This window comes from Punica granatum, chromosome 4 (genome assembly GCF_007655135.1).
Source record: "Punica granatum isolate Tunisia-2019 chromosome 4, ASM765513v2, whole genome shotgun sequence".
Taxonomy (NCBI): domain Eukaryota; kingdom Viridiplantae; phylum Streptophyta; class Magnoliopsida; order Myrtales; family Lythraceae; genus Punica; species Punica granatum.
In genome coordinates, this window is record NC_045130.1 from 15,362,112 (window position 1) to 15,386,814 (window position 24,703).

At 38.1% G+C, this 24,703-nt stretch overlaps 2 protein-coding genes across 10 annotated transcripts; both read right to left on the reverse strand.

Moving 5' to 3' along the window:
• Positions 1-1,195: 1,195 nt before the first annotated feature.
• Positions 1,196-2,601, reverse strand: LOC116202292 (probable BOI-related E3 ubiquitin-protein ligase 3). The gene is made up of 2 exons (XM_031533797.1): positions 2,046-2,601; positions 1,196-1,941 (listed from the first exon to the last, which is right to left on the reverse strand). Exons 1-2 carry the CDS (start codon positions 2,382-2,384, stop codon positions 1,438-1,440), a joined length of 843 nt encoding a protein of 280 aa, XP_031389657.1. The 5' UTR covers positions 2,385-2,601; the 3' UTR covers positions 1,196-1,437.
• A 15,250-nt stretch (positions 2,602-17,851) lies between these two features.
• LOC116204005 (basic leucine zipper 23-like) lies at positions 17,852-22,053 on the reverse strand. Of its 9 annotated transcripts, none has more exons than XR_004156332.1 (5): positions 21,705-22,048; positions 20,651-21,518; positions 18,902-18,974; positions 18,392-18,446; positions 17,852-18,267 (listed from the first exon to the last, which is right to left on the reverse strand). XR_004156332.1 is itself a non-coding variant. In XM_031536018.1 (4 exons), the coding sequence occupies exons 2-3, from the start codon at positions 21,384-21,386 to the stop codon at positions 18,415-18,417; spliced, it is 768 nt and encodes a 255-aa protein (XP_031391878.1). In that variant the 5' UTR covers positions 21,387-21,518; positions 21,705-22,051; the 3' UTR covers positions 17,852-18,267; positions 18,392-18,414. The 9 variants fall into 9 exon arrangements, 6 of the variants coding, with proteins under 6 accessions (XP_031391878.1, XP_031391881.1, XP_031391880.1 ...); XR_004156330.1 differs by having other exon boundaries at positions 18,868-18,974; positions 21,705-22,047; XR_004156331.1 differs by lacking the exon at positions 18,392-18,446 and having other exon boundaries at positions 17,852-18,391; positions 18,868-18,974; positions 21,705-22,047.
• Positions 22,054-24,703: the final 2,650 nt, after the last annotated feature.

A 24,703-nucleotide genomic window follows, 5' to 3' on the forward strand; every position in this document is an offset into this window, starting at 1 on the left:
GATTTCCATCACTTTAACGTAATTATATTGGCTTGATGAAGTGCTTCCAGAAAACTGGATAGTCGGTACGTTTGATAGTGGAGAATACTATATTATCATGTACGCTAGGGTTTCTTTTTCGATATAAAGCTTGAGCTATACAGTGGGCCCATATTTTAGTGAAAGGGTTAACATCCGTTCATAATTTATGCAGCTGCCTAAGCCTAATATGCTCCTAATTGGTTAGGTAATGATTTCCTCTATGGCCAGAGAGAAAGGCTATCCGTGTCACCAAAATTGGAAAAGATCGAATATATATTAATTTCCATTAATTCAAGTTGGAAAATGTATTTTTGCTTTAAATTGAAGGGGTGTCATAATCATGTTGCCCAATTACGTAAACAGAATCCATTACAATCTGGAAGTATATGTCGGATGTGTATGATACCTTCTATATTGTTGATGGACCGATCAATCAAATCAAATCATTAATGAAATTCGAAATTCGCTTTTGGAAAATCACTATAATATGATGTGATACTAGTGGATGGAACAATTCTCCAAGGAAGCAACATTGCATCCAGTTGTAGGATAAGATATGCTCTGTCGCGCGATATGTTTCGATGATGTTTTGCTGTCCGTAGCATGACAAGGGGAAAAAAATTCGAAAAATAGGAAGTATACTTTTTCCAGAACATTTGGAACATGCTCAATAAGATTTGGGGATTCAACGAGATAGTAGGTAAACACTTTGTCAAAAGCATGATCATCGATTTTTTTATGCTCCATTTACATTGAAGGAAAAAAAGAAAAAAACTTATGGATACTAAGCAAATAGTTTATAAAGAACAGTTTTGTGTTCATTGGATGCATCCTGGATAAGCTCATGATTAGTTTCTCGAGGCAAATGTTGCAACTATCCGTCAATTCGACGACGGCTCGATTGATACGGTTTGGCCATGTAATATCACTGCCAACCGAGCCAACCAGAGTGAGCGTCCGGTATCGAAGCCGGACTCGTTGCATGTGACCATTAGATACCGGTTACGGAATTCCATGATATCACACGGAGCCAATACTATCTATATGTATAGTTTTTTTTTTCCCCGAATATCTATATGTATTAGTTAGCAATACCGTATATATACCTCATGACGGATAATTAATTCTGTGAAAATCTCCAAAATTCAGAAACTCTGGCCGGAAAAAGAAGAAATTAGAGGGAAATATGTACGTTTTTCTTTCCGTTTCATTTACTTTAAAACAGCAAAAAGGAAAAAAAAAAGAAAAGAAATAAATAAATAAATCTGTTAAGCTAATTCTCAAGAAAACAGAGGAAAGGAAGATGAGACGGAACAACTTCCTGTACTCAAACTACTCTGTTCTGTTCTTCTGCTCATCTGCTATGTCCTGTCCATCTCAAGGTTGTCGCCTGCCTTCATTCTCTTTCGAGCCAGGTCACAGAATCAGAGCCTCGATGCTGGCTTTCTTCGCAGTGCCGCAGACAGGGCAACGGTCGAGGAACGCGTCGCAGGACTTGCAGGAGCAGAGGTGCCTGCACGGCAGGAACAGAACACTCGACTCTCCATGATTACACGCCCGGCAGCACGTCGCCGTCGTCGTCTTGTCCACTCCTCGGCTTTCCACCTCCGCTCCCCGGTCGGGGGCAACCTCGTCGCAGCACGACTCCACGTCTTCCTCCTCCCTGCCCCTCAGCTGCTCCAGCGTGTTGCTCAGGGAGACGACCATGGCTTCGTTCTCCTGCGCCAGCCTCTGCCACGCCTGGTTCTCCGTCTCCAACTTGGCCAGTAAGCTCTGCAGCTCCGCCGTCTTCCGGGAAGCCCGGGCGAGCTCTTGGTCCTTCTGCTGGAATAGGGATTGAGCCCGCGATTCGATCTTCCTCAGCAGCGCTGCCTCCTGCCTTTGCCTCTGCTCCTTCAACAGCCATTTCAGTCCCTCGGCCTGCACCAATTCACCAAAAGCCATCACTATAAAATCAAAAAATAAAAAAGAAAAAAGTTGGCGCTCTCCATTAAAATTTAAAGGGACAAGCTTTGATTCCTAACCTGTAATCTAAGATAGTGATCAATCTCTTCGCCATGCCGATCAAATCCCGTCTCAGAATTCAGCCTCTTCCTGTAACTCTCCGCCACGCCATCATGAAAACCGGAAACCAAACACAAGTTCTGGTGACCCCTCTGCTGCTGGCACTGCAACTGCTGCATGTACACGAGCTGTTCCAGGTCCAACCTCTGCCTCTTCCGGCCGTGCCCCGATGCGGTGACAATAGAATTAAACCCACAACCGCCATTATAATCATGATGCGACGAAGAAGACGGCAAGCCGAGCATCGGGAACCCGGCTGCGATATTCATCTCGGGACGCAGCTGCGCTTCGATCGCCATACTTTAAACCTCAGTGACTGACCTCCCAATTGCCCTCCCGATTAGCTTCCCCAGGCAGATTGAAGATTGCTTCCTTGGGGTTCAGCTGAACCTTTACTCTGCTTCTTCTTCTTCTTGTCGTTGCTGGGGGCGGTGTGAGGTCTCTATATATTATCGAATCGTGTGTGTGTGTGTGTGTGTGTGTGTTGTTCAAGAAACGCACAACGGAACAGAGGTGGTGGGGAGATGTGTGGGCGAGTTTATATAATGGCAGAGGAGAGAGAAAATTGGTAGAATCAATTAATTAGATTGATTAACCTTTTTTATTTTGATAAATGATTGATTAGTCGAATTAATAGAGGATAAATATTTGCTGAATGTATAAATAAAGTAACTGAAATCTTTGAAATGCGAAGAGAGAGAGAGGGGGGAGAGGCCATAAGGCTAAGATGCTTCTTGTCGTTTCTCTATGCTTCCTTTCCTTTTTTTTTAATTTTTTTGGGGACCTTTTTCTTTTCCGGAAATTAGTATATTTGGTCTTGACTTTGCCTTTTTCACCAATGTGGTCCCTTTGCTTATAATTTGCTTAATCAACACTTCCAACTTTATTCGAAATTTATACTTTCAAAAAAAGTTTATTTTCTAATTATGCTTCGGTCTCCCGTGTGCCTTTAAACGTCCAAGTATTTTTGCGATGCACATCAAATGGTCCTCCATCTAAGATACGAATGGTTTTGACCAAGGTACTCAATATCGAGTTTTGAGGTTGAAAAAGTAGATGGTCCATAAAATTGAAATGTAAAATCGAATCATATAATAGTGGGTTTCTAATATAATGTTTAGAGAATAATTTTATACCTATCTATATCAACGATAACCGCTGTAAAGTTCAAATTGAAGCTCAATTTACATATCTTTTTTTGATCGACTCCCCCAACTTACATATCTTTGACAGCCTATATAGCAAAGTACACGTTATTTATTTTCTGATAATTTTTAAATATAGATTTTGCTGAAAAGAGTTAGTTTGGAAATAGGAAATCATGAATTATCTTTTATATCTTTTTAGTTTTGCGCTATATAATATTAAGTCAACTATCAAATTTAATCGACTGCAATTAGATTGCTGTCATTTTTGAGTTGATAGAATCGAGTTTCTATTGTTTTTATTGAACGAAATCACGTTTTTTGTGTGAATTTATCAAAATTATGTTTTTGTGATGAGTTGAATAGCCACATAAAGTAAAAACGAAAATTTTAATATTGAAGAGTTCAAATCAAGAGTTTGACAACACAAAACGATAGAAAGAATATTATAGAAATTTTTATCAGATTTTAATATAATACTACACGTGAAATGAGATTTATCAATCAATTTTTAATATAGTAGGGTTTCAAACTCTTAAGCTATAGTGCTCCCATCACTGGAAGTTCCAATAATGAACCTCGTCCATGAATTCTTAGAATTTGTTCAATTCACTGTTGATGGCTTCTCTTGAGCTCATTTCACCGCGTTAATAGTTATCGAAAGTCGACATGGTGATGGTCCCAAAGACTTGGAAAATCTTGAAAAGGAGGCTGCGTGAAGAATTTCGATAAAGTTGGAGCCCTTGTGGAGACAGGTTAAAAGGATAGGGTGGACTGAACTGCTGTGAAAAATTCAAGGACCAATTAATTATACTTTTTTTTGCCCTTTCTCTTTTTTTTCTTTCTTAAATTTAACCTTCCTCTTTTTTTCCCTTCCTCTTTTCTTGTATAGTATGTGTACTCCTTTATAAGCTATATATAAATATTAAAACATATTTTTTGTGAGTATATTATCTTCAATCAAATCATCAATATAAAAATAAAAATTAAAAGGGTAGATGCAGAAATCGTGACTGCAGAATCGGGTCAGAGAGAAAGATGGGGAGAGGTGGGGGCTTTTGCTTTGAAAGAGAAATTTCAACTCCCAAGTTGGCGAGGCACTTGAGACAACCTGTGAATTGGTCAGTCTTTTCCCCTTTTTTTAAAAAGATAAAGACAGATAGGGAATTTCTAAGCAAAAAAAGGAAAAAAAGAAAAAGAAAAAGAAAAGAGAGATCTCTCTCACTTCTGTAATTTTACTAAGTGCTTTCAATTATATCAATATATATATATATATATATCTCCAGACAATATATGAACAATCGCCTATTATGCTCTAGCCAGTAAGTACATATATGTAATTTGGCTCCCTCTAATAGGCCACATAATAGATCAAGTACCATCGCGAACGGAAGGTGTGTAGTTTAGTTACTTTAGTAGTCTAATTAAGAATCATCTAATTTATCACTTTTATCGATTGTACTCGAGCACAAAGGGCGTCTCATAAAAATATAAAACAGCCTCGTGTCATTGTTATATGTGTAAACTAACAATTTGCCCCTTAAAAAATCGATGTTACATTAAATATGACCTCAAGAAATTTATTACATTAATGTTGATTTTAACATATTAAATGTACATCATATTGCCAATTCCGTTTGTCTGCAGTTAAAAACTCGACGGAACCCTTTGAGGAAGGGATAATATGATGTATACTTAATAGGTCAATGTCAAAATTGATGTAAAAAAAAAGTAAGAAATAATATCACATCAGATATTTTCGTCCACTATTAGACAACAGACAGACATAAGGGGTCATCTAATATATACTTAATCCGTCAAGGTCCAAATTGATATAAAAAATTTTTTGAGATCTGATTTAATATGATATCAATATCACAATAGGCAAATTGTTAGTTTACTCTTCTTATCTTCATCATGTTGTCTTTCCCCGTCTCTTGAATTAGTTGAGGCGAATAAGATACATAAAGATGACAAGGAGGTATTCCTCCTGTCCTGACAAATATTGTCGAAGCATTTCCCTGGAGCACCGTCGATTATATTTCTCAGTGTTTAGAGGTGAAATCACGGCAACGATTAAAGATGGCTTTACCGATAGTGGTAACAGATGGCATTGGTGGAGCGTTGAAATAATAGTAGTATTTAAACTTTTTTTTTTCTTTTTATCACATGTTTACATTATCATCATCAATTATTTTGCGCAATATCAACATTAACTATACAAAAAATCGATAGTTATATCTTCTTGTTCCTCGTATCTTCTTTCTTGTTGCTAGTACCACTGACAAAAAATAACCCATCTTCCAAGGAAAATAAAATCGTTTTTGGATCTCGATGACCTTCATGATTTATGGCGAGGAAATAACCGCTTGACCTAAGCAATTCTTCTAATTATTTAAATCTTGTACGTTAAGATATGTGAATTCAAGGTTGGAACTTGAATTGAATATTGGGGGAATACATTAAATCCAACTATCTATGTGATATGGCAAGATCCTAGAGAAGATATCTATTGGGCATACCAACTAGAGGAAAAAGAAATTAATGGAGAAATCCGTATCTAGGTTTTCCACTTATTGATCACGATTTTAATCAAGAAACTTCATATTATATATGTATATGTATAATATTTAGAATATACAATGTTTGGTAATCCAATAATGATTTCTTTCTATTTTTTTCCTTCCCACTATGTCAATCAGTCCAAAAATATATCACTAGGAAAAAAAAAATCAAGCCAACACATAATTTCAAATTGACTAAGATACATTTTAAATAGGAAAGAGTGGATCTACATGTCCGGAGGCTTCACGACATGTAAGGTCAATGAGAGGACTTTTGAAACGTAAGGAATGGTGTTCTTTCGCAAGAGAACAGTTGCTTTAAGCAAATAATGAATTTGGCAATAATTATTGGGCCAATGGTCAATCAAAATCATGATAAAAAATTATGCTTTCTTTTACCAACATTTTGATGTTCCCACCTATTTTCATCGCTTAATACGCTAAGCAATTCTCCGATAAACATATCCGAATCCCGTGATACCGTTGAAGTTTCAAATTTTTCGCTGGCAACCAACTTAATGAAGTCCTAACCTCTGACTAGACTAAGTAATAATGTTATGTCATTGTTTTATATATCCACAAGTATCCATCGACACCCGTGAACAGATCAGGACGAAGCTCATGACTATTGACTAATAAATCCTCAAATGAATAAGCAAATAAATATATAGATAAAGCCTAGAAATTCTAGAATTAAAAAACAAAGAATTGTCGATCAAGTTTGAAATAATATAATCAAATATAATCACGGCCAATTCTCATTGTTGTTACACGTGCATGAATTCCACGAAACTATTTTGCCGGCTAAATTACACCCATTCATTCATTTATTATTCAAATAGAGTTTTGAACTTATAATTATTAGTTAATATATAATCCACAAGAGTTAATATCTATATCTATATATATCATAAAATGGAGATTTTTTAATTTTTCTTTTTTGATTGCGAGGTAAATTACTACATTATACCCTCTTTCTTGGATTTTTTTTTTCAATTTTACCTCCTACAGTAAATGAAATAAGATAAACGCGATTAATGAGAAATGAAACTCTAGGGCTAATGGCCAACAAATCCCAATCAGAAGGATTCGGGGCCCACCATCAATTGGACGGTTTCCTAATCCCGGGATCCTAAATCACGGAAGCATTTGCCTATGTCAGCCACTAAACTCCAATTTAGTTGAATAATGAGTCCTTTGTTATGATGCGGACATATGTGATATGCTCCTCTCTAGTCTAGGCTTTATTTACAGAGGGTTTTCTTCCTTCCCCTGACTAGCTAGCCAGCCTAACTAGGTATCTAAGAGTTTTGAGGAATTTAATTCGTTGAATGTGCCAATAATTGATACTCGACTATATCTTGTCGGGAATCGCTATGATGTCCGACTTGATCATACTAGAAGCTCATCTGCCTAGCTAGGTATTTGGCGTAGGAGAAGGAAGTCTCGAAATATATTCCCTAAACAATTATTAGTCATCTCGTTTAGACATGATCTCTGATCCATTCCCAATATATTCGACTCTGGCCATGATCAATTTGGGTTTCACAAGATTCCCGACTCTAGGAATTCGAGCAACATGAATCTTTACGACGTGATATGCACGAGCATGCATGACACGTTATAGTAAATTCATCCAAAGATAAAAGATGACGCTCAACATTTATAGTGTAGAGTCGGTTTTGGTCTTTTATATATTCCTCCTGCGTTGAGCATGCGTCGTGATATGGTTAATGCGACTATTCGCAATGCCTTGATATCATCATATATCATGAGCAATAGTAATCCTCGACCTCAAATTAGTTTTTTCCTCTCTTTTTTTACCCAGCAAAAAAAAAAAGAAGAAAAAAAGAGAGTAACCCTCGACCTCAAATTATTCAAGGAAAAAGAAAAAAAGTATATAGGAACTAGCTAACGTCAAATTATGGATAGATATAGAACCTTTGAAAAGAAGTTGTTGGTGCAATTTTATAAAGAAACATCACAATCCATCATATATATCTATATATATATATATATAGATCTATGAACATTAAGTGGAATCATCATCTAAATGTGTTGCAGGGTTGAGATGTGGAGATGGATGGTGGACCCATGTGCTGCCCACCCATTAAGACCCCAACGAATGGTTCATTAGGTTGGGCGGCTCATTTTGAATGGTCGCCATTCCATGTGAACCCATTTCTTCCTTCTTCTGCTCTCATTGACCTCGTCACCTCAGCAACGAAAGTTACCCATATTATATATTATCATATATATATATATATATATATATAGAGAGAGAGAGAGAGAGAGTGTGTGTGTGTGTGTAGGTTGATGTGGGGGGGTGGTAAGTTTCAAAAACTTGCTCATTTCTTGGATTTGATGCACTTTCTGCAACTTCCCAACTGCTTTCTCTTTGTTTTTTTGTTTTCTTCTCCTTTTGGCAAAGTGATGGGGACTCTGCTTATGGGCCTCACTTCCCATGATTTTGTTGCTTCTATATGCACATTCATTTGTTTACTATAAGATTTATAAATATGATTTATTGGTAGGTCTCCTAATATGACCTCTGTATTCCAAAACCCCTCCTTTCATTTCGTCAAATAATATATAATGTTTTGATTTCCGTCTACATGAAACGAATTCGAGACGCTAATAGCTTGCTTTTTCTTGGAGAGCAATTGTTGGGGCCAGTTTCACTCCCTACTCCCTCAATCGTTTTTGGTGCGATTTGGTGCCATCGTACTCCACAATTGAAGCTGAGTGGTTGCAAATTCAACTCATAATCCGTAACAACTTTTGCGATATTTTCTTTTGAAAAACAAAAGATCCTTGTACTCTAATTACGTACTATGATTTTCAAATGGTAGTTGGCTTTAAGAATGCAATGTATATCATATTAATCACACTCGCTACAGTGAAGAGACATCATTTGACATGTAAAAATTCTGATGTTTTGAAATTTTTTTACCGACTTGCACAGAGAATTATCTTTCTCGTGGGATAGCAGATACCTTAATTAGGTTCAATATTTTGATGAATTTAGGATAATATCCTAACTGCACATGCGAAAAGTTTGCCTGAGTTTGCTATCAAAAAAAAATACGTGTTCAATTGTCACTTTCATAATTAGTGCCCAATTTCCTCCATCTTCCCAGACAAAATCAATATGGAGACAAGCAAAAGATGGGAGGATAGTACTACGAAACAACGACGAGGACCTCCACCGCTTCCTTTTCCTTGACTTGAAGCTGTTGTCTGATACCTTGAATTCAATTCCACAGTAAGACTATAAGGACATTAGTTGTTTATGGGCACTTTCATCATATATATATATATATATATATATTTTATATATATCAATCACATCCCCCTCGAATTTTCATGGTCGACAAAGTTTTCTTTTTCGCATCACAAGTCATGCCTTCACATTGACGCAACACAGCTCCATGATCATATACATATCTCATAGAATCAGCTTTAACTTCTTTTGGAGGTAGTTAGATCAAAACCAAATGCAATGCAATATGGGAGGGTAAGATATTCCGGATTGACACGTATATGGTTATATGCAAGAAACACGCAGAAATTATGGCAGTGTGTCGTGAGAAATTAAAAGTTGTTTGATTCTCCATGTTTTGTCAATTGCGGATTAGTTAAGAGCCACTCCTGATTGTCAATTAATAGATGCCGATTCATAATCTACGAGGGCCATTAATTCCAATTGTTAGGAAAATGGCGTGCAATTAAATAGAAATGACTGGCCAAACAAGAAGAAGAAGAAGAAGAAGAATTATCTTGACTACCTTCAATTTCTTTGCCTAAGTCAGCACGCCCCTTCTAGATGAGGAAATCTAGAGCCATATGCAATTGGACCGCGGAAAGAGTAGAGAGGACCCATAACATATCGTTCGATCGTCATATTAGAGATTGATACGGAGATCTTAAGAACCATGTTTTTCAGATTTCGATTAATCCAATATGAGAAAATAAATTCTTCTTTTGAAAATCCGGCATCGGCCGCCGCCCAATAATATTAATTAGTCTATCCTCATGTAATACGTATAATCTGCATGCATACGTGGGTAGAAATGTACTCTCCTATCTATGAATTAGTAGGATTGTACGTAATTTGTATCTATAAACGTGTTAGATAATGGGTTGGGGCTGGACCACGAGACAAACCACCACCCTCAAAAAAAAAAGAAAGAAAAAAAAAGACCCGCATCGACTTAACCATTATCTATCCTAATAATTCACATCAGCTGATGGAAATCTGTACAATCAATTTTCCTGCATGCAGGACAATGATCGATATAGCTAGAAACTGTCGTCGATCTGTGATACGTATGACTCACCGACGACCGATCAGTCACCTAGGCTGATTAATAATAAATGACGTATGGCGGGCCTAACTTCTAGCACCATGCCCCGAATAATGAATCGGCCTCATCAATCGACAAAGAAAGGACTGAGGGTATTGATAAAGCAGAGCCTATGTACTAGACATATATATGAATAGCTAAGTTATAATTAGGGAGGGGACGTCCATGTGAATGCCCTTATTGCAGGGAGATGGGCACGAACAGAGGGGGGTAATCAGACGTACACCATGTGTAGTGTCCTCCTCTATTTGGGAATTCTGATCAGTTGCATGAAATGAAAGCACGCACACATATATATGGATATAATTGCAATGAAGTTGGCGTTTCGTCCTTTTCCCCGGCCCCCTCTGTGTTGTCCCCGCCACAGATACAGCCAGCCCCATCTATCTCTGCTCTACTGCCATCGCATTTCTTAACTTCACGCTATATATATTGCTTTATTAGGCTTTCGAATTAATAGCTTATTATATATATATATATATATATATATAGTTGTATGTGTGTATAGAAATGAGAGAGAGAGAGAGAGAGAGAAGAATCAGAAAGCTGCAAATATCGTGCGAAGGCAGACACCTTCTTTAATGATATCGTATCGGGACTTCAGAGGGTGCTCACATGAATTACTACTCTGGAAAATATATAGAGGACCCACGTATATATGTATATATATGCATGTCTATATAATATATACATATATGTGTGTGCGTGTGCGTCCGTGCGTGCTAATGTTGTACCCAACACATGATTAATTAAATTACCTTGTCTCGTCTTCTATTCATATATTGCAAAGTGGGTTCAAGCTGATGATCATCATTTTGCGGACTGATGATGATGAAACATGGATTTATTCAAGCTTCCATAATTAAATGATATCTCCATCTAGCGAGGATCTTTTGCCATGCACGAACCAGTAGATAAATTAAAGGGCAAAAGTATTATTCGTTTATAAAAATTTTTGGTAGAAAAATTTATCTTTTTCTTTACTATATTTTGGCTTGAATGGCATAATCCACACATTTATGCGAGGGTTAAAATCACGATTTTACGTGTAATAGTTAACTTTCTCATATATATTTTTTCCTTCTATTATAAGGTGGGAGGGGCCATACACCATTTTAATGTTGTTAAAAATAAGTCTTTTCTCATTTGGTAAGTATTAAAAAAATAAAATAAAGTGTCTTTTAGGATCTCTTAGGAAGGAGCCAATGTATCTATATATATTGAATGTATCAAGGGAGACAAAATAATTAAAGTTATCCCCTCGCAACTTATGGGGGTTGCAAGTGCATGATTTCAAGACATGTGTAACAGTACTAGTCATCCAAAAAGAAAAGAAAAGAAAAGGTGTAATAGTACTAGTTCATGCATGAGTTTGTAACATTTCTATGGTATATAAAAAGACACAGAAGAAAACGAAAAATACATAGAGATGCCAATATATGTATATATATATATATACACACACACACAGGCATATATATAATAATATAAGAATGTAATTGGGAATCATGTGACAACCAAAAATCCGGCATGGATTACTGAATTCTTAGTCGATGCGCCTGCTATGACAAATATGGCAGGCCTGGGAAATATGTTCTTAATTCTTAAATTAATTGCAATAGACGTCGATATCGGGCCCAGTCCTTAAGGCAATAATAATAATAATTAGGCAGCTCTAATAAAACTTGTTAACAATAGTTATTTTTCTGAGAAATTGGTAAGCGGTGAGGATTAATTAAAAGAAGAAAGCCACCGTACGTACCGGCGAGAAGTGTGTGCGGTTTGGTTTGGTTTTCGATTGCCACAGATGAGTTTCATCTTTTTGACTATGTCCATTTCTGCTTTCGAGGAAGCTCACATTATTCACCAGCTTCGGATATGAATGTGATGTTCATGCATGCATGCATATCCTTCTTATTAATAATTATCCTTAAATTAATCGGTGTGTGGTTATGAATGAATGAATGAATGAATCGGCCTGCATGCCTTGTCTTGTGTGTTTATATAAATTATACATGTAGACATCACCGTATTAATTATTTTAATTAGTTAATAATGTATATTTTTCTGTGATGCGGTGAATTTCAACATATGATATTAAGTTGGGGCTGGTCTCTTCTTCCATGTGAGACCCTGAACACAGAGGAGGGGACACGGCACTGAGGAAGTTGAAGTGAATAATGGCACGCTACTTTCATCACACACCTGTTTGTGTGTCAGAAAAAGATAGAGTACTCTTCATTATTTGAGATTAATGAATTAATTAATTAATAAAGAGATCGACTGCTTAATTAATTGATAAAAATAATAACAATAATATAAGCGCAAGGAATATATACACATACATGAATTAATTAGGGAAGAAATTATATGCAATCAGATTCGTAATTTGTTACTGATTTTAATACTTCGCGGTAAGTGTGTCTCTGACTAATCCGACGATATCTTCGAGGGGATGCCCTCATTAAGGCATGCATATGCATATATATTATGATTGTAGGCTAGTTCTAAACAATTCAATTAAGGGCAAAAGGAATAATTAGCCAAAATACAATATAATGATGATGACGGTACGCAAATATATCTCTCATTATATATATATATATATATATATATCGATCAAAGACCAGTAGATGCTGTGTTAAGCGACAGACAGGCCAAACAAGCCCAAATAAAATGAGATCGCAGGCCCAGATGACGGTACGCAAATATATCCCCCATCTTTGAAGACTTATGCTCCAGATACGCTGCTCGAAAGGACAGATGAAGGAAAGATGATTCCGGGATTCTTTCTTCCCCCCCCCCCCCAGAGCAAAGTTGACAGGTTGTGTTCACTGTTGTATTCCACCTCTGAGCCTTATCCATAGTGGCAAGCCTATCATTAATAATAATCCAGCTGATAAAAAAAACTGTGTCTAGGAATACATGGAGTGAACCAGACAAGCTTATACCAACTAATTTTCTCCCTCTTCATTCTGAGCTCATTCCATGCACTAGAAATAGTGAACCTTCCTTTCTTACCAGCCTCCCATATGATAACATCTTCCTTGCAAGGATCCAGATAGACATTTGACGCAAGCTGTTGCAACTCCAGTCTCCTGCCCCCTCTACAAATTCTAGACGTCCACGGAACATTGAGTGCAACGGCTACAGAGGCCTGAGAAGGAATGCCATATAAGCAGCCATTTCCAATCATAAAACTCATACTACTCCAGTTATCGTACCAGGAAAAATAATGGACTATCCATTGCCAAGTTTGTGCCTTATAAATGGATAAGCAGTATTTCTAGAGCTTCAAGAGTTTCCTCCGAGTATAGGAACAGCAGTTAGGGGTAGTAAGGTCCAGATACTCCTGCCTTTTATAAGATAAGCACTCGCCCAGGCGATCCACATGGAACCAGCTTCTTGAAGGAGCAACCAAATCAGCTTTTAAGTTGCAAGCAGAATTCCATATCTGAATATCCTTAGCACCCAAACCTCCTTCCCTTCTAGGCCTACACTCCATTTCCCATTTAACCTTCGCACCTCGTCCATCCTCATCTCGGCCTTTCCAAAGAAAAGCCTTATATTTTTGCTCCACAGACTTCAGCACGATTCAGCTTCAAACCAGACATTATATAGAAGCTATAAAAAATGGCCAAGAGAGCTTTAAGAGGATTGACTTCACCTTTAAGGAATATCATAAGATCATCAGCAAAACCCACATGGGTAAGCTTGGTTTTCTTGCAACATGGGTGATAGTGATACAGAATGTGCCCCTCCTCATCTGCTTTGTCAAGTAAATTGGAAAGCACTTCTATGGCCATAACAAAAAGATATGCGGATAAGGGGTCCCCCTGTCTCAGCCCCTTAAATCCCTTGGAGTAACTCTCCATGCCTCCATTAATGGAAACTGAAAAACGAGGTCCTGTAATGCACTCAAATATCCACCTAGAGACAATTTCAAGAGCTCCTATGGCTTTGAAAATATTCCTCAAAAACAACCAACTAACAGAATCAAATGCTTTCATCACATCTGCCTTAACAGTACATCATAGACTCGCATCCTTCCTATTGTAACCCTTCACAATCTCATGAGCTAGAAGAATATTATCCCCTACATTCCTGCCATTAACAAAAGCACGCTGATTTGGGGAGATAAAACTAGGTAGGACCCCTTTCAATCTATTAGCAAGAATTCTTGTAATGCACTTACAGGTAACATTACAACAGGAAATAGGCCTATACTCAGCCATCTTCGAAGGATTAAGCACTTTGGTACAAGAGTAATGCATGTACTATTGACTTCTTTCAATAATTTACCACTAGAGAAAAAAACCATAATGGCAGAAGTTAACTCCTTACCCACAATATCTCATGAAGTTTTGAAGAAGTGTGCACTATATCAATCAGGCCCATAAGCTCGATCTCCATCCATACTCCAAACAGCTTCTTTTATTTCTTCCATATTAACAGGCTGAGAAAGACAAAGCCTCTGGTCATCAGAGAATCTGAAATGAAGAATATCCTGAAAAGTAGAGACATCACCACCAGTTACAAGAGGGTCCTCAGTACCTAGGAGTTTTTTTATAAAAATCCACAGCTTCTTTTGACATGGCTTTGGAGTCATCAATCATTTTGCCATCATTTGGAGTAAGCACTTTATTACTGCTTTTAGACCTTCTAATCTTCATAGTTCCATGGAAGTAACTTCTGTTGTGATCGCCGAAGGAAAGCCATCTCACTCGAGCCTTTTGTTTATAGAAAGCCTCCTCTGCAATTCTGAGCTCATAGTAACTACTATAAAACTCACGTTCAGCAGCAGCATAGTCAGGTGCACCACCACTTCCAAGAAGTTTAGTTTAAGTATCTTTAAGAAGAATCTCAGCTTCCTTGACCCTCTTAGAATATCACTATAGTTGTGTTTATTAAAAGCCTTGAAATCCTGCTTCATCAACTTTAACTTTCTAGTGAGTACAAACATATGGGGGTACCCTCCACATCTCTAGACCGTCCCTTCCTTACAAGCTCAGCATAGTTGGGATTTGTTGTCCAGAAATTGAAAAAATTGAAGGAGCTCTTCTTTTGAATCTTTTCCTGAGTCACTGATGTGATACTGGAGCAGTGATCAGAAATCAATGGGGCTGAGAACTCCACAACAGAGATAGGGAACATACTTAGCCAATGTTCATTAACAAGCACTCGATCTAGTTTCCTGGCAATGAAACCATCAGATCTTCTGTTGGTCCAAGGGTAGAAGCTTCCAAGCCAGGGATGGTCTTGAAGCTCAGTATCTTCATAAAGGGCTTTAAAATCTTCCATACCTGGGAGCTCCCTAGTATCGCAATTACTTGCCTCTTTTGTATCACTCACAGCGTTAAAGTCATCAGCCACTGCCCAAGGCAAGCATCCAACAATACATTTGATGTGCCTCAGGGAATTCTAGGATTGGACCCTCTCATTGGCAGTGTTAGCAGCATATATGGCAGAAAACCAGAATTTAGTATTATCCTCTAGCGAAACAAGACTAAGGATTCCTTGGTCAGATAGATCAACAACTAAGAGGACCACATATCTATCATAGAAAATCCATATTCTCCCCAATGGATGATAAGAATAGTTGTGAACAAAACTCCACTCCGCAAGCATGCTATCCTTTATACTATCAGCTCTATTTTCACGCACTCGAGTCTCCAAGATACAAACAATATTAATCTTGTTCCATGCCAAGATTTTAGTCATTTGAAGGACTGGGGTGAGCAGACTTGCCCCTGGCTTGTTGACCAGTTACTTCCACTTTTCCACCTTTTCTACTCCTCCTATGCAGCTGAGTAATATTTTGCATCAAGTCATTAAAACCTACAGCATTTCTAGTCTTCATTGGAGATAATAGAGTAATCAAATTTGATTACTCTATTAGGAGAAACTTGAGGTCGGGAGGTACTTCCAGAAGGCTCTTGCTCAGCAGCAGCTTCCAATACTGAAAAAAACAAATTGCTTGTTTCGACTCTAGAAGTGGCAGCTTCCCCCTCGATCTTAGAAGTCGAATCCTTCACAGGCTTCGCAGCAGACTGCACCATCTTAGGGAAAGTTAAATCACACACAGAGATAGGACTTTCGGCAACTTGACCAACCGTGACTTGTATGCTATACTAGCCACAGGAGATTTGACGATCTCCTTTGGGCTCCCGTTCACTTCTCTCACATTTCGAGGATCTTTCAACTCCATAGGAATTTCCTTATTGACTTCATCTTTTTTGACCCATTTTTGTACAGCCTTCTTCATTTGTTGCTGCGTTTTTGCCAATGGAAATTCAACTTTCACCTTTACCAGACTTCCATCATCGACTATAACGTCAATATTACCAGGCTTCTCCCCTTGTTCCTCCATCTCCACACAGATCCTAGCTGAATTATCACTCATTATATTCTCCACAGCCTTTTCAAGATATAGAGGAACTCCAATACCACTAGCTACATAACTCAAACCATTGCTAGTCATCAGTTCGAGAGGAATGCCTAAAAACTTCACCCACACAGGCACTTTCTTATTCTCAAACTCAATCCTCTCAAAATTTTTCAGCCATGGCCTAAGAAAGATCGAGCAATGACTAATATGCCAAGGTCCGTTTCTCAAAAACCCAGCCCCGACTCTCTCCTGACTCAAAATCAAATACAATCAACCCATCCTCCAGCCCCAGAATGCTAACATGTCCATTTCTTCCCCACAAGTAGTTAGCGGTTGAGTAGATCTTAGACAAATTCAGCCTCTAACCAATGAACTGGCCAAAGTGCATTCTTCCATCTCTTAGCTCCTTCATCAAACACAGGCTTGGGAGGCTTCACCACTCGCCGCCCTTCCATGACCTCTGGTTCATAGTACTGCAATCCTGAACTCTTCACGCCACCAAAAAACATTTGACTCCATGATTGAGAGAGTCGATAATAGCTGCAGGATTCTTAGGATCATCTGATGCACAAGATGAAATCCCGATCATCCCATCAGTTTGACCAATCTTCAAGTTCTCAACCGCAGAGTTCATAACAAATTCCACCAAATCAAACTACAAATTCTCTCTAATCAATCCTTTGCAAGATCAGATTGAAACTCTTAGATCTCAGTGCCGATTTAAAGGAATTTTGCAGGAACAATTCCTCAGATCAGGAACACTACACTAACGAAAGAAATACCAATCGACGAAATTTATGTGAATTAATTAACCACGAGATGTCACGTAATTGGCAAACCTACCCCACATATCAGATAGGGACACCTTGGAACCCAATTTTCAAACAGGGATTCATTTCAGTTAAGTAGGCGAGTGCGTAGTTATTAATTTCTCATAAGAGGTACGGATGGTGGCCTAATTTGGTCTTTTAGTCGGCCTATTATTTTATAGTGTGGCCACTGGCCAGACCACACTCCTGAGCCAGCTGATGATGATGGCGACAATTCATGTCATGGCCCAAAACTGTAGAAGTCGACTCCCAATTTGGGGAGGCCCATTAACTAAAAGATCGGCTCAGGAACGAAGAAACAATTCAATACTAGAACGGCAGATTTTCGAGAACCAACACGAGGAAATTATCAAGAGTTATCAAGCTTTTCGTAGTCAAAACAGGACCCAACACCAAAGCTTGCAGCGGTCTCCAGTAGAGCCCGATGCTTGATGGGGGTGTCTCGATGGGAAAAGGACAGGAGACCAACGTCTTAAGACGAAGAAACCGATAAGTAATCAATTACCCTTCCATGGTCTCAATCTCTTAACAAAGATATCAGTCATGGAACTCAAATGGCAGATTTACAACTCAAATCCAAATAATCCTGGAAGTGAGAGCTTTTCTTAGCTTCCCCCATTGACATACCAAGTGAATGTGAATGGTGGTACTTTCTCTTCATCAGAGCCCCTTTCAAATGAGCTCAGTTACAAAGAAGACTGTCACTTACATGTAACTACGAGTAATCCCCGGGCCAGGACCACTTTGAATGGTGGGTGAGGAACTGATACAATGCCCTACGGAGTAATGGCTGTCATTTGGAGTGACCACAGAAACACCACAGAAAGAAGACATCACTTTTGCTCCAATGGTGTTGTCCATTTCGTGATGAGATCATTCTTTCCTCCCCTATAGGGCAAATACATTCCTGAATGAAAATCTCACAAGGCATGCTGGATACTTCCCGAGCCAGACTTTAGTGCAAGAAGTTGCATAATTTGGGACATCAGAGTGAGGCATTTGCTAAACTCACCTGTTGAAAGCTCATATCAGTGGTCATGGAAGGCACCCCACCATCCCCATATATGCTGTAATTCAGCAATCACAAATCCATCAAATGGACTTGATAAGAGAGGAAATCAATACATTCAAGAAACCCATGAGAATAAAGACGCGAAAAAAACGAGGGTTGATTTGTTCAAGGCGAGAGGAATAAAGACCGATGCAAGACAGATGGATGCACTTTTTTTTTTAACGATTGAAAAGATATATGATGAGCTTCATGGAAAACTTAGCAGTCCTCAGTTCAGCTAATCAGTTCCACTACCGACACCATTCATGAAGTTTCTCGTTTTGTGGGGAGATTCCCAGAGGTTTTGCAATAGCATAGGAAAGAAAATGAATAGATAAGTCTCAAGTGACTCCAGACCATGACAGCTCCATGGTTCCAACAGCAGGACAGGAGAAACCAGAACAGTAAACAATAAAAAAATTACAAAAAAATTCGACCTGCTAAAAGCTGCGGCTGTGATATGGAAATTACTTATTTGCAGCGAAATATTTACTCTCCACAAGATGCATCCTTTCTTAACCAGCTGTAGCTGAAGAAGCCCTTCCTAATACAGTAAAGTGATGGGAAACAATGGTAAGTTTTTGCATGTAGTTTGTTGAAATATGAAAAGCCTAACTGTCAACTATGCATCTCATCAGGAACAATTAAACATGTTTTCTACATGAAAAAGATCAAAAGCAATGAAAAGAGGAAGAAGTTATATTCTAATATTGGGAACAATCAAACATGTTTTCTACATGAAATAGATCAAAAGCAATGAAAAGAGGAAGAAGAAATTATACTGAGAGGTCCAAGGACTGTAAAGCAAAAGGGAATTAGGGAATGGTAGCAGCCTTTGCCGAGGAACCAAAACGTCCTAGGTTGTTCAGTACCTTAACTTCACAGCTTTTACCAATAAAAGGAAGAAGCCCCCCCCCCCCCCCAAAAAAAAAAAAAATCATTGTTAACGATGTTGCTTTGATTTTGTTGAGAGGGGGTTTCATGCATTTGTCAGCATGAACAGACTATAATATCATAATATAATCTACTCTAACACTAGTATTGTCATACTCATACCATCAACAATACATACTAGAAAGAGAAAAAGAAGCAATAGTGCAGATCATAACACTAATAATGGAAACATAATACAAATGGCTAGCAGTGCAATGTTGGAACCAAAGATTAAGGGCCTGTTTGGCTCGGGGTCCAGAAATGAGGTGGAATGGGGCAGAATTGGAAACAAAATGACAAATTTTCCTTTTTGTTTGGTTTAATTAGGAATCAGAATACAATTCCATTTGTTTCTATTTGGTTCACTACCTACAGAATCGGAATCAATTTCCAATGTTTGATAATTATTTGTATCATTTCAAGAGATCAATCAACAAGTAACAATGCAGCTCAATGATTATTTATAGAACATATAACATATATAAGGAATTAAAAAAATTCTTAAAATGTACCAAATTTTATTCAATAACATGATATTGCGAAATAAAACGAGAACAAAAGTTTCATCCACCGGAAAGAAAGCATTGAAATAATGTTCCACAATTATATATATGTAATATGTTTTGAAAATCTTTTGATTGACATATATAATATGTGATATGTTTTGTCACTGAAGCTCTGCTCAAAATCAATTAATGGAAAATACAATTAAAAAAAATTGAACCAAACAGGGCCACCATATACCGGAATCGGTTTCCGTTTCCCTTACACCAGGGAATGGATGATTCCCCATTATGGGGGAATCATTCCCTTCATATACCGGAATCAGTTTTCGTTTCCCTTACACCAAACAACCACAAATGGAATCAAGCATTCCGATTCCGGGCCTTTATTTAATGAACCAAACGGTGCCTAATAACATTATGCAATATGTTCAGAAAGATTGAAAAATCTAGACAACATAGGTGTTAGCAACATATCAGTCAACAGAGTTATGGAGCACAAACAGTTTAGAACAATTTACACAGCTCAACTGCTGGCCAGACGCAAGTTCCATATTTGAAAAAACTGTCAAGAACCAGAAAAGACATAATCATCTTTTCCGACCAGGGAGCTCACTCTTCATCAAAAACTAATCTTAGCTACTGGCAATACAAGCATCAATAGACCAATATACAAACATTCAAGCAATGAGCAATAAACTTTTTAAAATAAGTGCAAAACAAACATGATAGGAGGCACGAGTTTGATAGAAATGTTGAAACCAAACAGCAGTCTAAGCCTCACCTTTTCTCTTATTCCCACAGGCAGTACAGCCATTAGTATTCGCAGTTACATCCCCACTTCCACAGCCACGAAGCTCCTTCAAGTCCGAACCACTCTGATTTGCCAAACACTGGAGACTGTCAAACTCGCAGCTGTCATGATAAACCTGCCCATTTACTCCCATACCGCTCCCATCTTTCCCATCATAAAGACAATACACTTGATCCCCACATTGCACGTTATTGCATGGATCAATAACCAAATTACCATTTCCCAAGTTCACATTCCCCATCTTCTGGTAAGGGAATGATCCAATTTCCCCTTCAATCCTTCCGCGAATGTCCACAAGCAGACACTTGAGCCTTGCAATCTCGGCCTCCAGTGCTGCCTGCCCCTGCAACCTCTTCAACAGCTGCTGATTAAGTGCCCGTAATTTAACAACCTCGTCCTCCAAGGAAGCAGTCCGTGCCTTCTTCTTCTCGCGGTACTTTCTGACCGCTTCCCGATTCCCTGAGGACCGCTTCTTCGGGTTCTTCTTCTCCTTCTCTGAGGACTCCTCTGACTCGCTCACCGCGGGCACGATCTTGGTGTGCACGTGAAAGCAAGTGTGGGTGTGGGAGGAATCAGGGCCCGGCGGGTTGCAGGTGTGGGTGTGGGTGCAGGCGTGAGTGTCCTTGAGGATGTCATCTAGGAAGCTGTCCAAGTTCGAGCTCGAGAACATATCGTGGTTAGAGAAATCGAGCTCCCCGTCTTCCATTTCCGGAGCACAAATCGGCAATTACGGATTCAGAGGCTGGAAAGGCTCGATTCTGAGGTTGACCCAGGTGGGATTTTGAGCTCAAATTCCGGCTTAAAGAGTGCCAAAGTCTTGATTTTGACCCTAAAAGAACTGTAAAGCAATTCGGCCCGGCATCGTCAGACAGCAAAATAAAACCAAACGCGGGAACAAGACGAAACAAACACTACAAACCCGGAAGGATTATAAGAGCGGCCCAGAAATTAAATTCAAGAAATTGGGCAAAAACAAGAGAGAGAAAGGAACAGGGGAAATGGACGGGAACGATCGAGACATTACATTAATTAGAACAAGCCGATTCGACCGGATTCACAATTGCTGAGGTGCTGAGAGCCCAGGACCTGTGCATGCAGCGGTGAGGGGTTGGAAGAGGAGAAAGAGGAGAGGTTTTAATATCCGGCGGAGATGCGAAACCCTAAAAGGCTTATGACCCGGCTGCCATACTTGTCAACATGTTAATGGAGGAAGCGACTGGTCTGGTTCTCAGACTCGGAGACCATAAAAGACATGATAGAGAGAGAGAGAGAGAGTCCTTCCTCCTTTCTCCCTCCTTTCCTTTCTTCGTCTTGTTGTCTTCTCCTGTTTCATTATTCTTCCTTCCCCTGTTTTCCCTTTTCGCCATGCGACCTTTCTTGAGCTCGAGAGGTCGGGAAATTGCTGAGCTCCCATGGCCGCTAGATTGGATCCTACGTGGGTCCCTGGCTGGCTAAACAACTGTGTTCCCACAATCGTTCCAGCTGTAACAATCACATCTAGTGATTAATTTTCTACTTACATAGTTCAACGTTGTTATATCGGCATTTGAGAAAGAACATCCGACTTGGTCTTTGTACCAATTCCAATATGGAATGTGTTTATTAACAAGTCTTATGAATGTAATGTTGCTTTTAGTTTCATAGTAAAATTTTAAAATTAAATTTTGATTTTGAAAAAAAGTGGTATAAATGGGATCCATCATTTGACTTTGTATGAATTATTTTGTTTTGTTGTGGAAAAAAGTAGTATAAATGGGGCTCACTCTTTAATTTTGTATGAATTATTTTGTTTTATTGTGGGTAAGATTAGATTAAAATTGTTATTTTAGAATATGATTTACAAATCAAACAAGCCATTGTGATCCATTGACCAGTCTCGAGGCTTCCCTCAGTAATTGACCGACTTTGTTATGCGACGGAAACTGCATTGGTGATTGATTGATCGATTTTTAGTACTTTCTAAGTAAAGGTGAAGGGTTGTTGTCACTTTCAAATTAACAATGAGGTCGTGAAAATGCAGTTTGAGGTTAAGTTGACAATATCATTTGGTTATGGTCTAGTCGACCAGACCAATCAGAGTAGATATTACTGCTCCGTTTGGTTTCGTAATTAAAATCACAAAAATTTTAACTTTAACTTTAACTCAACACATTACACAACAAAAATATACATTTTCCGAGTAAAAAATTTTAACTTTAACTTTAACTAAACATACTATACAATCATTTGTCCTTTTCCATAATCAAAATCAAAATTACTTTAATTCTGAAACCAAACACACCAGTAATTTTGAGAATCGGATTTGTGAAATATCCCAAGGTCTACTGTATATACTAGAGATTATATTCCGGCCCGTCACGGCATCAGGAATTTTTATGGGCTCGTTTGGTTGAAATGGACCAGAATATGGCCCTTTGCATGAAAAATAGATGGCACTGGTCTTTTTGAAAGATGATTAATGTTATTTGGTGGGCCTGCTCTCAATGGTGAAGCACAGGCCCATCATCTTTCACTTTCTTATGTCGGGCCTCTTCTTGGACTTAAAACGTTCAATGGCCTTTCCCCAACCTTTTCGCAAATGTCGAATAGTTCATGAGTTCCTATCGTGAGATATATTACGCAGTTGCTAAACCGACGAAAGTAAATACTATCGGAGTGTACACAGCGCTCAGGCTTACTTTTTCTCAGTGTGTATATGGTATTCAAAAGCCCAACGAGTCCCTATTAATCTTGTTCGAGGCAGAGTCAGTCCACTAAAGAGTTTGCTCTCACAGTATGGATTTCTCTATTCACAAAATTCAAACCCGAAATCTTATTCAATGGAAATAAATGTTGAACCGCTTGAATCAATCCATAATGATCGCTCAAGCTTACTTTAGTAAGCTGTTGTCAAGCTTTACCCCTTTTCGATATCGCCTTTAACAGCTTAGTCATTTTTAATGCATAAATCATTGCAATTAACACTATTTATTGAATCGCACGTAGAGATATTGATAACACATAAAGAGTTAACGGAATTTCATAACTAATTGATTGAACAGCAGCTCGTAAACTACCTAAAAAGGATATTATTTGATCCATATCTTGACATAAAAAGTCACGAATATTCTGAGGTCATTACATCGAACTCTTTTACATATCCTTCCTTCTTCCTCGCCTATATACATATATATGTAAGGTAACCCCAAAGGGCCAAGAGGAAATCATACAAACCATTTTAGGTGATTTGTCTCAATCATGGATGGAAAATGTTAGGGAGACATATACCATCACAGAAGTCAGTTTCTCAAGGAGAAGAAAAAAAAAATTATAAAGGATAGCAGCAAATCATGTGTAGGGTGACGGCTGTAGAGGATTAATAGTTTCTTTTTTCGATTAAAAAGTATATAAATTTAATTTAAGGAAATAGAAAATAAAATAAAGAAATACATCCACAACGAGAATATAAATTTAATATAAGGAAATAGAAAATAAAATAAAATACATCCACCACGAAAATCAAATATGATACCTCTTAGTTTTTAAGGAACACATCGTATCCCCTTTCCCTTTCTCGTAGTAGTTTACCTAATCAGTTGAGCACATTGTAAAAAATAATAATGCAGTAATTATTAGCCACCTAATTACCTAAGCTTCATTAGTCAAGGTGCGAAATAATTGAAGTCTTTGAGTTACCCCTTTTTTTGGGTGAAAAGCCTTCGAGTTACTTTATGTAATATTATGAGAAACAACATTATTAATTAGGTCTTATAAATTTCTTCTTCCTAATTAGGTGTTCATTTGAGTCTTGCGTTATTTCTTCCGAAATTAATATGTAAGATGCGATAAGGTTTTGCATGTAATGCTGGTACCATGTAGGATTATATTACAAGACATATAGAAAATATTATTTTTAGTAATAATGGATTATTTTTGTCAACAATGAGTTTTTTTTTTAATTTTTGTTTACATACTAAAAATCAAAATGACAATCATTATTGGCTTATAATATTGTCGCATGGTACCTCCGTTACATATAAGTCT

Excerpts from the sequence above, each read along its gene's own strand:
- LOC116202292 (XM_031533797.1), bottom strand. The coding sequence starts at position 2,384 with ATGGCGATCGAAGCGCAGCTGCGTCCCGAGATGAATATCGCAGCCGGG. Across the intron at positions 1,942-2,045 it reads ATCACTATCTTAGATTACAG|GCCGAGGGACTGAAATGGCT; the intron begins GTTAGGAATCAA and ends GAATTGGTGCAG.
- LOC116204005 (XM_031536016.1), bottom strand. The coding sequence starts at position 21,386 with ATGGAAGACGGGGAGCTCGATTTCTCTAACCACGATATGTTCTCGAGC. Across the intron at positions 18,392-20,650 it reads CTGTGGGAATAAGAGAAAAG|GTGAGTTTAGCAAATGCCTC; the intron begins GTGAGGCTTAGA and ends AGCTTTCAACAG.